Genomic DNA, 13,139 nt, shown 5'->3' with positions numbered 1-13,139 from the left:
TTGTAAAATATATATATTTGTACCGTATAAAAATATATATATTATTATATATATTTTTTGAGACAGAGTCTCACTCTGTTGGCCAGGCTAGTGCATTGGCACGATCTCAGCTCACTGGAACCTCCGCCTCCCAGGCTCAAGCAATTCTGCCTCAGCCTCCCCAGTAGCTGGGATTACAGGAGTGTGCCACAACGCCCGGCTAATTTTTGTATTTTTAGTAGAGACAGGGTTTCACCATGTTGGCCAGGCTGGTCTTGAACTCCTAACCTCAGGTGATCTGCCCGCCTCGGCCTCCCAAAGTGCTAGGATTACAGGTGTGAGCTACTGCACCCGGCCCATTTTTTGTATATTTTAGATATAAATCCTTTGGTGGTTTTAAACATTCCAAGGATCTTCACTCTGTCATTTATGTCCTCCCTATCCTTCACTGAACATTCTGATATAATAACATCAATCTTTTTTGTTTTCCTCGTATGGTCTGTGCTTTGGGGATTTTATTTAAGAAGCTTATTTATCCTCGTGCCTAGATCGCAACAACGTTCTCCTACGTTTTCTATTAATTTTGTAATTTTGCCTTCCACAGTTGGATCTTAGGTCAATATCCAGAGTCCCCCTTTGGACATAATGCTAGTGAGGGATTCTGTTTCTCTCATGTGAAAAGCCAGTTTCCCAACACCATCAACTAAAATAAACAAACGTCTTCTGTATTACTTAATAATGACTTTTCTTTTCTTTTTTTTTTTTAAGACACAGTCTTGCTTTGTCGCCCAGGCTGGAGTGTATTGGTGAGATCTCTCCTCACCACAACCTCCACCCTCCGCCTCCAGGGCTCAGGCAATCCTCCTGCCTCAGCCTCCAGGATAGCTGGGACTACAGGTGCACACCACCACACCCAGCTAATTTGTGTATCTTTTGTAGAGAGGGGGTTTCGCCATGTTTCCCAAGCTGATCTCAAACTCCTGGACTCCTGGTGATCCGCCCTCCTTGACCTCCCAAAGTGCTGGGATTACAGGTGTGAGCCACTGTGCCTGGCCTACTAAATAGTTTTTATTGCTACAGTGAATAGTGTCCTATCCTTTTCATTATATTCCCTAATTGGTTATTACTCTTGTAGAAAATTGATTAAAATTCTTATAAACTTATTCTGCATCTAACAAGCTTAGACGAACTCATTTTTTTTTTTTTTTTTGAGACGGAGTCTCACTCTGTTGCCCAGGCTGAAGTGCAGTGGCTTGATCTCAGCTCACTGCAACCTCCGCCTCCTAGGCTGAAGCGATTCATTCTCCTGCCTCAGCCTCCCGAGTAGCTGGGACTACAGACGCCCGCCACCACGCCTGGCTAATTTTTGTATTTTTAGTTAAGATGGAGTTTCACCATGTTGGTCAGGCTGGTCTCGAACTCCTGACCTCATGATCCGCCTGCCTTGGCCTCCCAAAGTGCTGGGATTACAGGAGTGAGCCACCGTGGCTGGCCACTTACTTGTTTTAAGAGTTTGTTGGCGGGGCATGGTGGCTCACAGCTGTAATCCCAGCACTTTGGGAGGCTGTGGCGGGCGGATTACCTGAGGTCAGGAGTTTGAGACCAGCCTGGCAAACACGATGAAATTCTGTCTCTACTAATAGTAAAAAATTAGCCAGGCATGGTGGCAGGCGCCTGTAATCCTAGCTACTTGGGAGACTGAGGCAGGACAATCGCTTGAACCTGGGAGGCGGAGGTTGCAGTGAACTGAGATGGTGCCACAGAACTCCAGCATGGGTGAGAAGAGCAAGACTATGTCTCAAAAAAAGTTTAATTCTCTTCATTCTTATATATGTACTTGAACATCTGAAAATGACTTAAACGTGTTTTCTCGGCCAGGTGCGGTGGCTCACACCTGTATACAATCCCAGCACTTCGGGAGGTTGAGGCAGGAGGATCACCTGAGGTCAGGAGTTTGAGACCAGCCTGGATGACATGGTGAATTCCGTCTCTACTAAACATACAAAATTAGCCGGGCATGGTGGCGCATGCCTGTAATCCCAGCTACTTGAAATGCTGAGGCAGGAGAATCGCTTGAACCTGAGAGACGGAGGTTGCAGTGAGTGGAGATTGCGCCACTGCACTCCAGCCTGGGAAACAAGAGTGAAACTCCATCTCAAAACAAAATAAAACAAAAACAAAAACACACAACAACAACAAATGTGTTTTCTCACCTTCCGATACTGATCATCTTTTTTGTTGTGATGAGAAGTTCCAGTTCCATTTAGTGGTAACGTGACAGTGGCATTATCGGTGTGTTCGTTAGGATGCTGGTTTGGCTACTTTAATGAAGAGAAAAAAAAAAGGTTTAAATAAGAAGAAATTTCCTCTCTGATGTGAAGGTCTGAGCTAGCAGGCAGGCCAGGAGAGACAGGAGGCTCTGTCCGTGAGGTTAACGTGCTTCTGCTATGCTGTCCTTTCCCACATGGACAAAACTGGTTTGCCATGACCACGTTCATGTTCCAGATCAGAGGAAAAAGGAAAACAAGAGCAGCATGCATGTTCCTTTTAGGAATGTAGCCTGGGAGATGTAAACTCACGTCTGCTGCCATGCCTTTGGTCAAAACTTCATCCCATGGTCACTCCTAACTACAAGTTAGCCTGGAAACTACACTTTTTTACCAAGGGAGCCACTGCTTAGCTAAAACTTGTGGGGAAGGAGCGGTTCTGTCAATGAAGTGAAGCGTGGGGAGATTGCTGTTGTACCGTTGTCTTGTTCCTAAACTGATGACATATATAACCTACCAAGTAAAAGAAGTTTCATAGATTTCGGGTTTTTCATCCATTTATGGATGAAATAAATTTCATAAATTTATGACCTGGCATTCATATGCAAAGTAAAGAAATATAAATAGGCCAGGTGCGGTGGCTCATGCCTGTAATCCCAGCACTTTGGGAGGCTGAGGCAGGCAGATCACCTGAGGTCATGAGTTCGAGACCAGCCTGCCCAACATAGTGAAACCCCGTCAAATACAAAAATCAGCCAGACGTGGTGGTGCGCACCTGTAGTCCCAGCTACTCGGGAGGCTGAGGCAGGAGGATCACCTGAACCCAGGAGGCGGAGGTTGCAGTAAGCCAAGATCGAGCCACTGCACTCCAGCCTGGGCAACAGAGCGAGACTCCATCTCAAAGAAAAAATGAAATATTGGCCAGGCATGGTGGCTCACACCTGTTATCCCAACACTTTGGGAGGCTGAGGTGGGCAGATCACTTGAGGTCAGGAGTTTGAGAACAGCCTGGCCAACATGACAAAACCCCGTCTCTACTAAAAATACAAAAATTAGCCGGTGTGGTGGTGTACACCTGTAATCCCAGCTACTCGGGAGGCTGAGGCAGGAGAATCACTAGCACCCAGGAGCCGGAGGTTGTAGTGCGCCGAGATCACACCACTGCACTCCAGCCTGAGCAACAGTGAGACTGTCTCAAAACAAACAAAAAAAGAAATATAAAGAAAAAACTAACAAACTCTATCACATGCTATTCCTATATATACTGATATACATGTCCATTTCTTTCTCTTTTTTTTCACTCTGTCGCCCAGACTGGACAGTACAGTGGCCTGATCTCGGCTCACTGCAACCTCTGCCTCCCATGTTCAAGTGATTTTCCTGCATCAGCCTCCAGAGTCACTGGGATTACAGGCACCTGCCACCATGCCCAGCTAATTTTTTGTATTTTTAGTAGAGATGGGGTTTCACCATGTTGACCAGGCTGGTCTTGAACTCCTGACCTCAAGTGTCCACCTCGGCCTCCCAAAGTGCTGGGATCACAGGTGTGAGTCACTGTGCCTGGCCCCATTTTTCAATATAGTGAAAACATCAATGGATTTTTGTGATGTTGATTACTACTGATATACAAGTGATATATAAGCACAAGTGAAGAATTTGTAATTTTATTTGATTCAAATATGTAGAATTGGTTATATAGAGCATTATGTTTTGCAGAAGCCAAAGTGTTGAACTTAGTAAAAATTCAGACTATAGTGTGGGAATTAACATTTATTTAAAGCGTTAGTACAGGCCAGGAAATTTGCATATATTATTATAAAAAATATCTGACATTTGAAAGCCTACCATGTGCCAGGCATGACTTAATAAGGGAGTTATGCCCACTTTATAGATGAAAAAACTGAGGCACAGAGAGGTTAATTTTTTTTTTTGAGATGGAGTCTTGCTCTGTCACCCAGCCTGGAGAGCAGTGGCGCGATCTCGGCTCACTGCAAGCTCTGCCTTCTGGGTTCATGCCATTCTCCTGCCTCAGCCTCCCGAGTAGCTGGGACTACAGGCGCCCGTCACCATGCCCAGCTAATTTTTGTGTTTTTAGTAGAGATGGTGTTTCACCGTGTTAGCCAGGATGGTCTCGATCTCCTGACCTCGTGATCCACCCACCTCGGCCTCCCAAAGTGCTGGGATTACAGGCGTGAGCCACCGCGCCCGACCTGAGGTTAAGTAATTTACCTAAAGTTCTACAACCAGTAAGTAGAAACACTAGGCTCCAAAGCCTATGATCTTTCCACTATGTAACAATACCTCCCAATCACTATTTTCTTCAATGATGACAGCACAGTATAATAACAGACAAGTGCTAGTCTAGAGGAGTTCAGGGTATTATTGCTTCTTTCCTACAATTTCAACTCAGTACCCTAGGAGACATTTTTGGAAAACTAAAGTCTGAATTCATTGATAGAAATTCATTTTATGTTAGACTTTTTGGGAAAACCTGTTTTATAAATTTAGGATTGCCACAAGGCAGGTAGGTAGAAAGTCGATATGGAATTTGAAAGTACAGCTGCATAATACCAAGACAACTCTGAAGTCGAAGGAAAATGCTATTTAGTCTTACGTTCCTGTTTTAAACATGTATTTATACTTAAGAATGAACATATTTTTTATTCTAGTCTTACAATTTCATTAAAGTGAACTGATGCAAGCTTTGTAAATCTCAAAAAAGGTTGCCTGAAATGATATGTATAAATGACCTCTGATATTTCTACCTGTTGGGACTTTGAATATAGTCAGTAAATTAGCTAAATATGAAAACAAGTCTTTTGAAGGAAAAAAGGAAATAAAAGAATTTGCAATGAAAGAATATGTTTACTGGACTACGTAAAAAAGACAATTTCTTTCTTGGAAACTGCTCTCTTTCTTTGTAATTTTACTAACTGCTGAGTCATACCAATAAGGTCAATCAGAAAAAGGGATTTCAAATTCTTTTAAGACATAAAGAAAAAGAACTCACCCATCAAATACAAATATACTATTTTATTCTAAGGGAATATTTCTGTGGTTTCTGCAAGGGGAAAACCTAAAAGTGGTTAAAAACCAAAACAGAACAGAAAGGATGATTTAGATGTTTCTCTTTTTGTTTGATGTTTTTTTCTCCCCTGGAAAAAAAAAATGTAATTTTACACAATGTTCGTAAAATTAAAAAAGCAATAATCAGACGCACACAACAGCTACACTTATGAGGAATGACCAATAATTAATCAATATTTTCTCTTATGAATAAATTTAGGGTTCTGGGCAACTCTGTGGACTAACATGCAAATGAAATCCTGATACAGTCATTTATCTGAGTATTGGGTGTTCTCAGTAAAAGATACAGATTTTTTTTCTTTCTGGTATTTCATAACAATTTATCTACTATGCTAACAATATTTGTTTCTTCATACAACTACAGAAGGGGAAAATGTTAGTGTTTATACAAACCATAAAATTCGTATAGTGGGGACTATTACACTTGCTATTTCTGGATAGTTTATTGGCAGACTTATCAGACAATCCAATTATTTGTCCTCCATATCAAACAAGGTATGGAGTAAGAAGTTTTCCAGTCAGAAATGACAAACACAGATGGAATTAATCATACAGAATAGGGGCAGGTTTACTTCTTTCATACAGTTCTTGGTAACAAAAATGAGATTTGTTACAGGCAGAGGGACAGAACCATCAAGTACACAATGTCAAAAGGCCTACTTTTTTCATTTCAGTTTTACTTAAATGCCTTTTATTTGTTAAAAAAGAAATACACCTGTCACCCCCACCTAAAAAATGAGATATCCTGAAAAGTCTTTCAAGATTAAAATTTCTAGGAGGCTTTTTGACATCTCTCAGTTTTATCATAGCATCAAATTAACCTTAGCTAAAGAAGTTCTGCAATTGGCAAACGTCATAAAAGCTTTGATTCAAAATTTTGTGGGGAAGAAACTGAGAATGGAGATGAGGGAGATGGACTGATATGCCACACACACCTGTGACTTGCAATCCTCACAGAACTACTGAAACAGCTAGAGTTTGGAATAACGCTCTAAGACCTGCTTATGGATATGCAAGACAATGTCTTTGTATCCTCACCCCAGAATCCCTATTTTCAAGTTTCGTAGGGCAACAAGGTCATCTTCCAAATGCTTTGTATAGGAACCTAACTAGGACCTTTTCTACCATAATTCAGATAGCTAAGTAATACTGTATCTTTGTGGAATCACTCACAGGTTTGCCAGAGTAAGAAAAGAGACTATCCTTTTTGAAATGACAAGGGCCTCCAGAAACTGGTGCAAAAGACAAAATAAGAGGAATTGTCTGGGAAGTAAGAGGGTAAAACAATGGGAGAAAAGCTGCCATTGGGAAAAAAATGAAAATAAAAGGAGAACCCCCATTTCTGTGTACCACAGCTCAGGCTGTGAGACAGCAGCAAGAAGGGCCCACACCCAGAGAAGTGGGCGTTTTAGTGGGTTTTTACAAACATTTCAAGACACTTGGGGTCTGATAGGCTCCACAGATTTTCTGTGTGCATAATTAGTTTGTGGAATATCATCCCCTTTACCTTAGTTTACCCACATCCAGACCCACCGCTGAGAAGGCTTGACCCAGAAAATGAAAGGGACACATTACTGTTAACAGCAGTGAAGGTCGTCTTCCCTGATGTGAGGGGCCCACGGTAAAAGCTTCTGTCCTTCACATGATTGGCTTGGCAGTGAAAATCAAAATCAATCAAGACCACTTCACTATCTTTTTTAAAAAGTTGAGTATTTTTATTGGGTCTTCAAATCTGGGTCCCACAGTCCTCATTTGATGTCACTCTTAGCTCTGTACTGATCTCTCCTCTGACTTTTACGGAGGGCTTGCCCAAGTAGCCTATTGCAGCCAAAGTTTCACTCCAAAGCTACCTCTCTAAGGTCTAAGGTTACTATGGTAGAGTTTTATACAACAGTTTTCCTTAAAAATATTCCACAATTTGTTACTCCCAAACAAAATAAGATTATGCACCACTCGGAGAAATTAGTCATTCTGAAGATGTCTAAGAACTATATCACTGCCAAAGAACATTTCTCAGTTCATATTCTTTCCTTCAATTTTCATTTGCACATCCACACTGTGGGGTTCACAAGTCATCTGTTTTCCATGATCTTATAGTCAAGTCAAGAGGACTCGGACTTATACATCGCTTTCCAACAGCTGGATGCATTCACAGTTTGGTGCATACCAATATGTATGAAAATAAGAACCTCACTTCCGTCTTAATCTGATAATTCAACATCAGAGTCTTCAGATTTGGCTTTGGCAAGTTCTTCATGTACCTCCCTCACCATGAGAATACGTGTTAACATGGTGTCCAGGGTTCCAGGGTCTATCGGGAATGTGGAGTACCACATGGGGCTATTCGGGACACAGGAGCGCTCAGGTTGAAGGTAAAACACATCATTCCTCTGCTTCACACTTTCAGAACTATCCACAGGAACAAAAAAAAAGAGAAAAAGAAAATTAGAAATCAGAGAGTATAGGAAATATGTACTATTCTTAAGTAAACTGAGGTTTTTGCCATTAAAAGTAATTAAAAGGGCAAAAACTGCAATTATTTTTGCACCAACCTAATATGGCTCTCAACTTTTCTCCACTGTGACTCACAATGGCGAAAGCAATGTACCCACAGAGATAAAGAGTTTACAGGAATATTTCCTCCCAGGAATAAACTGAAATCCCATTGGATTGGAAGTGAGTATAAAGTTAATATGAGACAAAGTGTAAATCACAAACTTTAGTACTTCAAACATTATTAAGAGCAACAAAAAAGTCAGCTCACATGTGACACTACGGCTAAGAACCTCATACTGGAAGTACCCAATATCCTGGAATGAACCCCGAGGGCACTCAATACACATTATCACTCAATACACATTATCAAAGGGTAAACGCAGCTATTACAGTTCTTTCAGAAAAAAAGTGTTACAACTCTAAAATCATAAAGTTTCTCTAAGAAAAGGACTACCTAGAAAATTTCAATTCCTTAAAAATTGTTTTTCTATTATAGCTTTAGCAAAATTTCTTTTCTATACAAATAGCGAAATAACTACAGATTAGATATCACATAAAGGTTGTACAACAGTTGTAAAGATCAAACAATAGCAGCTATTCTTGCTTTTGGAGACATTTTCCTAAAATAATTATGAAGACAAGGTAATTTGTTTTGTGGTTCAAAATCCATATAGATAGGACAATGGGGAAAAAATTCATAGTAAACCCTTGTCTAAAGTCACGGGCCAGCTACTTTTCTGATGTTCAAGCATCTGAAATCCAAAATATGTTAACTGCCTTCTCAGTGCACTATATTTAGTTCAGAGAAAGATTACCATTTTGACAGGTAAAACTCATAAAGTCGGACTGGGCATCTTAGTGGATTGTCAGTATTCTCTGCCATCTCCACCCCAACTGGAACCTCATCATCTTCATTTCGTTTCCTCTTGCCAACAGTCAGTTTATCTTGAGACAGGAAATAATAATCAAAGGATTATATTAGAAAAGTCTGTTCTTTGAGTCTCAAGACGCCAATGAGCTTTGCTTCGCAGCCAGAACTTTGTCATTTCCTCCCTTTCACTCACACTCATTCAACAAATACTGAGTGCCTATGAAGGTGCCAGACATTATTTTAAGTGTTGGGTTCTATGGCATTAAACAAAGTCCCTATCCTATGAATTTTATGTTGCCCTGCTCACCAATGTGGGGACACCATGACAAAAAGTATGGCACTGGAGAATGTCTCTATTCTGTGCCTGACTTTATTAATAAACTTTATTAGGCACAGGGTTCCTAAGACATAGCAAGATAAAGCAGAAAGAAGGGTTCTGCATGTTCTTCTCCTACAGTAGAGATCAAGACAGAAGTTGCCATCTCTTTTTTTTTTTTCTCTTTGAGATGGAGCTTTGCTCTTCTTGCCCAGGCTGGAGTGCAATGGTGTGATCTCCGCTCACTGCAACCTCCACCTCCCAGGTTCAAGTGATTCTCCTGCCTCAGCCTCCCGAGTAGCTGGGACTACAGGTGCCTGCCACCACGTATGGCTAATTTTTCTGTATTTTTAGTAGAGACAGGGTTCCGCCATGTTGGCCAGTCTGGTCTCGAACTCCTGACCCCAGGTGATCCACCCACCTCGGCCTCCCAAAGTGCTGGGATTACAGGCATAAGCCACCGCACCCGGCCACCATCTCTCTTTTAAGAGACAGGGTCTCACTCTGTTGCCCAGCCTGGAGTATGATGGTAAGATCACAGCAGCCTTGAATCTCCACAGCCTTAAACTCCTGGGTTCAAGTGATCCTCCCGCCTCAGCCTTTGGAGTAGCTGGGACTACAGGTACAAGCCACTGAACCTAGCAGAAGCTGTCATCTCTATGAGAATATTTCTACTGTGAGGCACTAGTACTGGGCATCTGCTCAAATTTATTTGTTCGAATACTGTGAAAAATGGCATCTTTTTTGGGAAGAGAAATTATCAGTAGAGTTACTATTTGGTAAGAAAAGAACAAACCATTTTTCCCCAACAGTATTTTGCAGAGACCAAGCATTATATAAGGAAGTCAGGGTGAAGATATGGAAAGTGGGCTATTTCTTTCCCACTTTTTACATTCACTCCTCAAGAGAACACTAGATGGACCCAAGGAAAAAAGGTTTTCTTTTTTTGGGGGGAGACAGGGTCTCACTCTGTTGCCCAGGCTAGAGTGCAGTGGCTCCATCACAGCTCACTATAGCCTCGAACTCCTGGGGTCAAGCAATCCTCCCACATGAGCCCCCCAAAATATTGGGATTACAAGCATGAGCCACTGCACTCAGCCTGTATCTGCTCTTAACAACTGGTATAGGACTTTCCCCAGCTTCCTGCATTAGTACTTTAACAAAATTCACCTGTTTTCCATTTAGACGCTACCTAAATAGAAAGACTTTGCTAGTTACTCACTTAGAAAACAAGCTGAATTTATTACTAATCATGTCAAGCACCTAATCAGCAAACAGGGAAACATTATCCTGTTTCCCAAACAGGGAAATAATATCAACTGAGGCTGGGCGCAGTGGCTCATGCCTGTAATCCCAGCACTTTGAGAGGCCGAGGCGGGTGGATCATCTGAGGTCAGGAGTTCAAGACCAGCTTGCCCAACATGGTGAAACCCTGTCTCTACTAAAAATACAAAAATTAGCCAGGCGTGGTAGCACACACGTGTAATCCCAGCTACTTGGGAGGCTGAGGCAGGAGAATCGCTTGAGCCTGGGAGGCGAAGGCTGCAGTGAGCTGAGATCACACCACAGAACTCCAGCCTGGGTGACAGAGTGAGACTCCATCTCAAAAAAAAAAAAAAAAAAAAATCAAGAATACAAAGTGGGTTACATATATGTAAAACTATATATAAAAAACATATATATAAAACTAAGGAAACAGGACACAGACATTAGGTGAAAAAGAATCTTAGTAAATGAACAATTCAGAATAAAGTTTATACAAAGTTGAACATCACAAATACAGATTTTAGTTTTAGCGATTTAAATTCTCACAGTCAAAAAATGTATTTCACTCTTAGAAACTGATTTTGGGAAGTTCAGGACTTACGATTCTGTTCAAAAATAATAAATTTAATTTCTAATCCTGTAATACCAAGATTAATTTTTTAAGCATTAAAAACAAACTGTTATTTAATGGGCTATTTTTGAAATGCAAGACAATATACTTTCTAATAAAATTGTCACTGCTATTATTCTATTGTGTACAAAAGCGGTATATTGTAGGTCAGCTTTTAAGTTCCTTCAGAATTTCACAATGTTAACTAAAAAGAGGGGCTCTGGTCAAAAAAAGATTTAGAAACAATGGACTAAAAGTTCTGCAGGTTTAACTAGTGATTGACTCATCTGGCGCTAGTAAATCAGTGATTCTCAACCCTGCTTGTATTTTTTAATTCCCTGAGAAGTTTTAAAATGCAGGCTATTTGAGCTCTACCCAATTAAATCAAAATTTCTAATTTAAAAGCCAGTGAAAGTATATTGAAGCACGTGATTCTTCTCACTTTGAGGCCAGCCTTTGACCACTCTCTGACAATAGAGAAAAATATTCAAATGTTAAAATAAAGCTACACTTTTCACATCTAGCATTTATAACTACCCTTCTGCAGTAACTCTCTGTTTTAGTATTACTACTAAGACTGTAAAGAGAAATCTGACAAACAGTATCCCATACCTGGTTCTGACTCCTGCTTCTGTAGAGGTGGGAAGAACCTCAGATATGTCATCTTGGTACTGTACTTCAGAGTCCTGGTCCGTCTCATCACATGGGCAAAGGAAAGCTTCAAGTGCTCAGTGACATTCTTTAGTTGGAAGTATTTGGTATTGAAGAAAAGGAGGGTGTTTAAAAGGACGATTGGCGAGTAAGCGCCCAGCTGTTTGCACTCCCACAAATGCTCTTCTTCAATGCGAGAGAACATGTAACCTAGACAGAAGAAGGGGTACAAGAAACAGTACTGAGCTTCTGCTAAAAAAGACTAAGTAATCTCTCAAATTCTAGGACATGGAGACATAAAGAGAAAGATTGATTATTCCTCTTTCCCCTCTTCCTTATGCAGAAAACCAGAAAAGGCACCACAAAGAAAAAGGGAGATGACTGCACTCAAGTAGACACTGTGAGAGTCTCCCGAAACCGTTTTAATCTATTGATATTTTAGATTAGGGGTTAAGCTGTCTTTATAAAGGGCCAGAAGGTAAATATTTTGGGATGTGTAGGCCATATAGACTCTGAACAATGCTGTTGCTGTAGAAAATAAGAAGCTGTAGAGAACACATAAACAGGCAGAGCTATATGCCAGTAAAATTTATTTATAGTCATGTAATTTTTCCTTTTCTTTTCTTTTCTTTTTTTTTTGAGACAGGGTCTCACTCTGTCACTCAGGCTGGAGTGCAGAGGCATGATCAGGGCTCACTGTAGCATCAAACTCCTGGGCTCAGGTGCTTCTCCCACCTCAGCCTCCTGAGTAGCTGGGACTAAAGGCACCACCACTATGCCCACGTAATTTTTTTGTATTTTTTGTAGAGACAGAGTTTCACCATGTTGCCCAGGCTGATCTTGAACCCCTGGGCTCAAGTGATCCTCCTGCCTCAGCCTTCCAAAGTCACACCTGGGACTACAGGTGTGAGCCACCACACCCAGCCACGAATTTAATATAATTTTCACATGATGAAATAGGAATCCTTAAATAAAGTTTCCCAACTATTTAAAAATGTAAAACCAATTTTCAGCTCATAGACTGCAAAACAGGGAGCAAGCCAGATTTGGCCCATGGACCACAGTTTGCAAACTCCTGTTGGAGATCATTAAGCTTACTGTGAAAGGGGCTCTGCAGCCCGACAGAAAGCTGCACATATTACTAAGCATAACATCGAACCTCTTCACTCACCTCAGCCTGAGACTTGGAGTGAATTATGGACTTGTCTGACGATATCTGGTCAATGATAATTCAAGGACGAGGACTTAACTCTCTTAACAGTTCAGTATACTCTTAACAACAGTTCAGTATACACACAAACTACTAAAAAAGGTCCACTGTTAGCAGATATGATATGTGAAAGCTACACCAATGCTACCAGATCAAAAATGGCTTCTAAAAAGGTAAATGTAACTTCAAATTATTTTATATTTTTTGCAATTAGTATCTATACACGTGCTATATGAAATGTACAGTTTTCCTAAAACAATCAACAATAAACCAAAGACCTACTCCTCAGAAGTCCAAATATGCTATAAATCTGGACAGAAATAAAAATGAACAATTTTTTTAAAGATAACCATAAAACTTAAGCAATTTAAGAAAGCATATCATGA

The 13,139-nt window shown here is 40.7% G+C and overlaps 2 protein-coding genes across 3 annotated transcripts in view; one reads left to right on the top strand and one right to left on the bottom strand.

Moving 5' to 3' along the window:
* KIAA0319L (KIAA0319-like ortholog) overlaps positions 1-13,139 on the top strand; it is a 172,179-nt gene that overhangs the window by 156,717 nt on the left and 2,323 nt on the right. The window contains exons 22-23 of the mRNA XM_011995624.1: positions 1,731-1,733; positions 10,341-10,471. The gene's annotated coding sequence lies outside the window, so the exon portion shown is untranslated. The remainder of the gene's footprint in view (positions 1-1,730; positions 1,734-10,340; positions 10,472-13,139) is intronic.
* ZMYM4 (zinc finger, MYM-type 4) overlaps positions 5,260-13,139 on the bottom strand; it is a 128,386-nt gene continuing 120,506 nt past the window's right edge. For both annotated transcript variants that reach the window (XM_011995625.1, XM_011995626.1), the window contains 3 exons: positions 11,505-11,753; positions 8,645-8,774; positions 5,260-7,742 (listed from right to left, as the gene is read on the bottom strand). In XM_011995625.1, coding sequence (XP_011851015.1) covers positions 7,535-7,742; positions 8,645-8,774; positions 11,505-11,753 — 587 coding nt within the window. In that variant the 3' untranslated portion in view covers positions 5,260-7,534. The remainder of the gene's footprint in view (positions 7,743-8,644; positions 8,775-11,504; positions 11,754-13,139) is intronic.

The sequence above is a fragment of the Mandrillus leucophaeus genome, unplaced genomic scaffold, assembly GCF_000951045.1.
Source record: "Mandrillus leucophaeus isolate KB7577 unplaced genomic scaffold, Mleu.le_1.0 Scaffold493, whole genome shotgun sequence".
In the NCBI taxonomy this organism is placed as follows: domain Eukaryota; kingdom Metazoa; phylum Chordata; class Mammalia; order Primates; family Cercopithecidae; genus Mandrillus; species Mandrillus leucophaeus.
The sequence above is the reverse complement of the archived record's forward strand: the minus strand, read 5'-3'. Positions and strand labels throughout refer to the sequence as shown.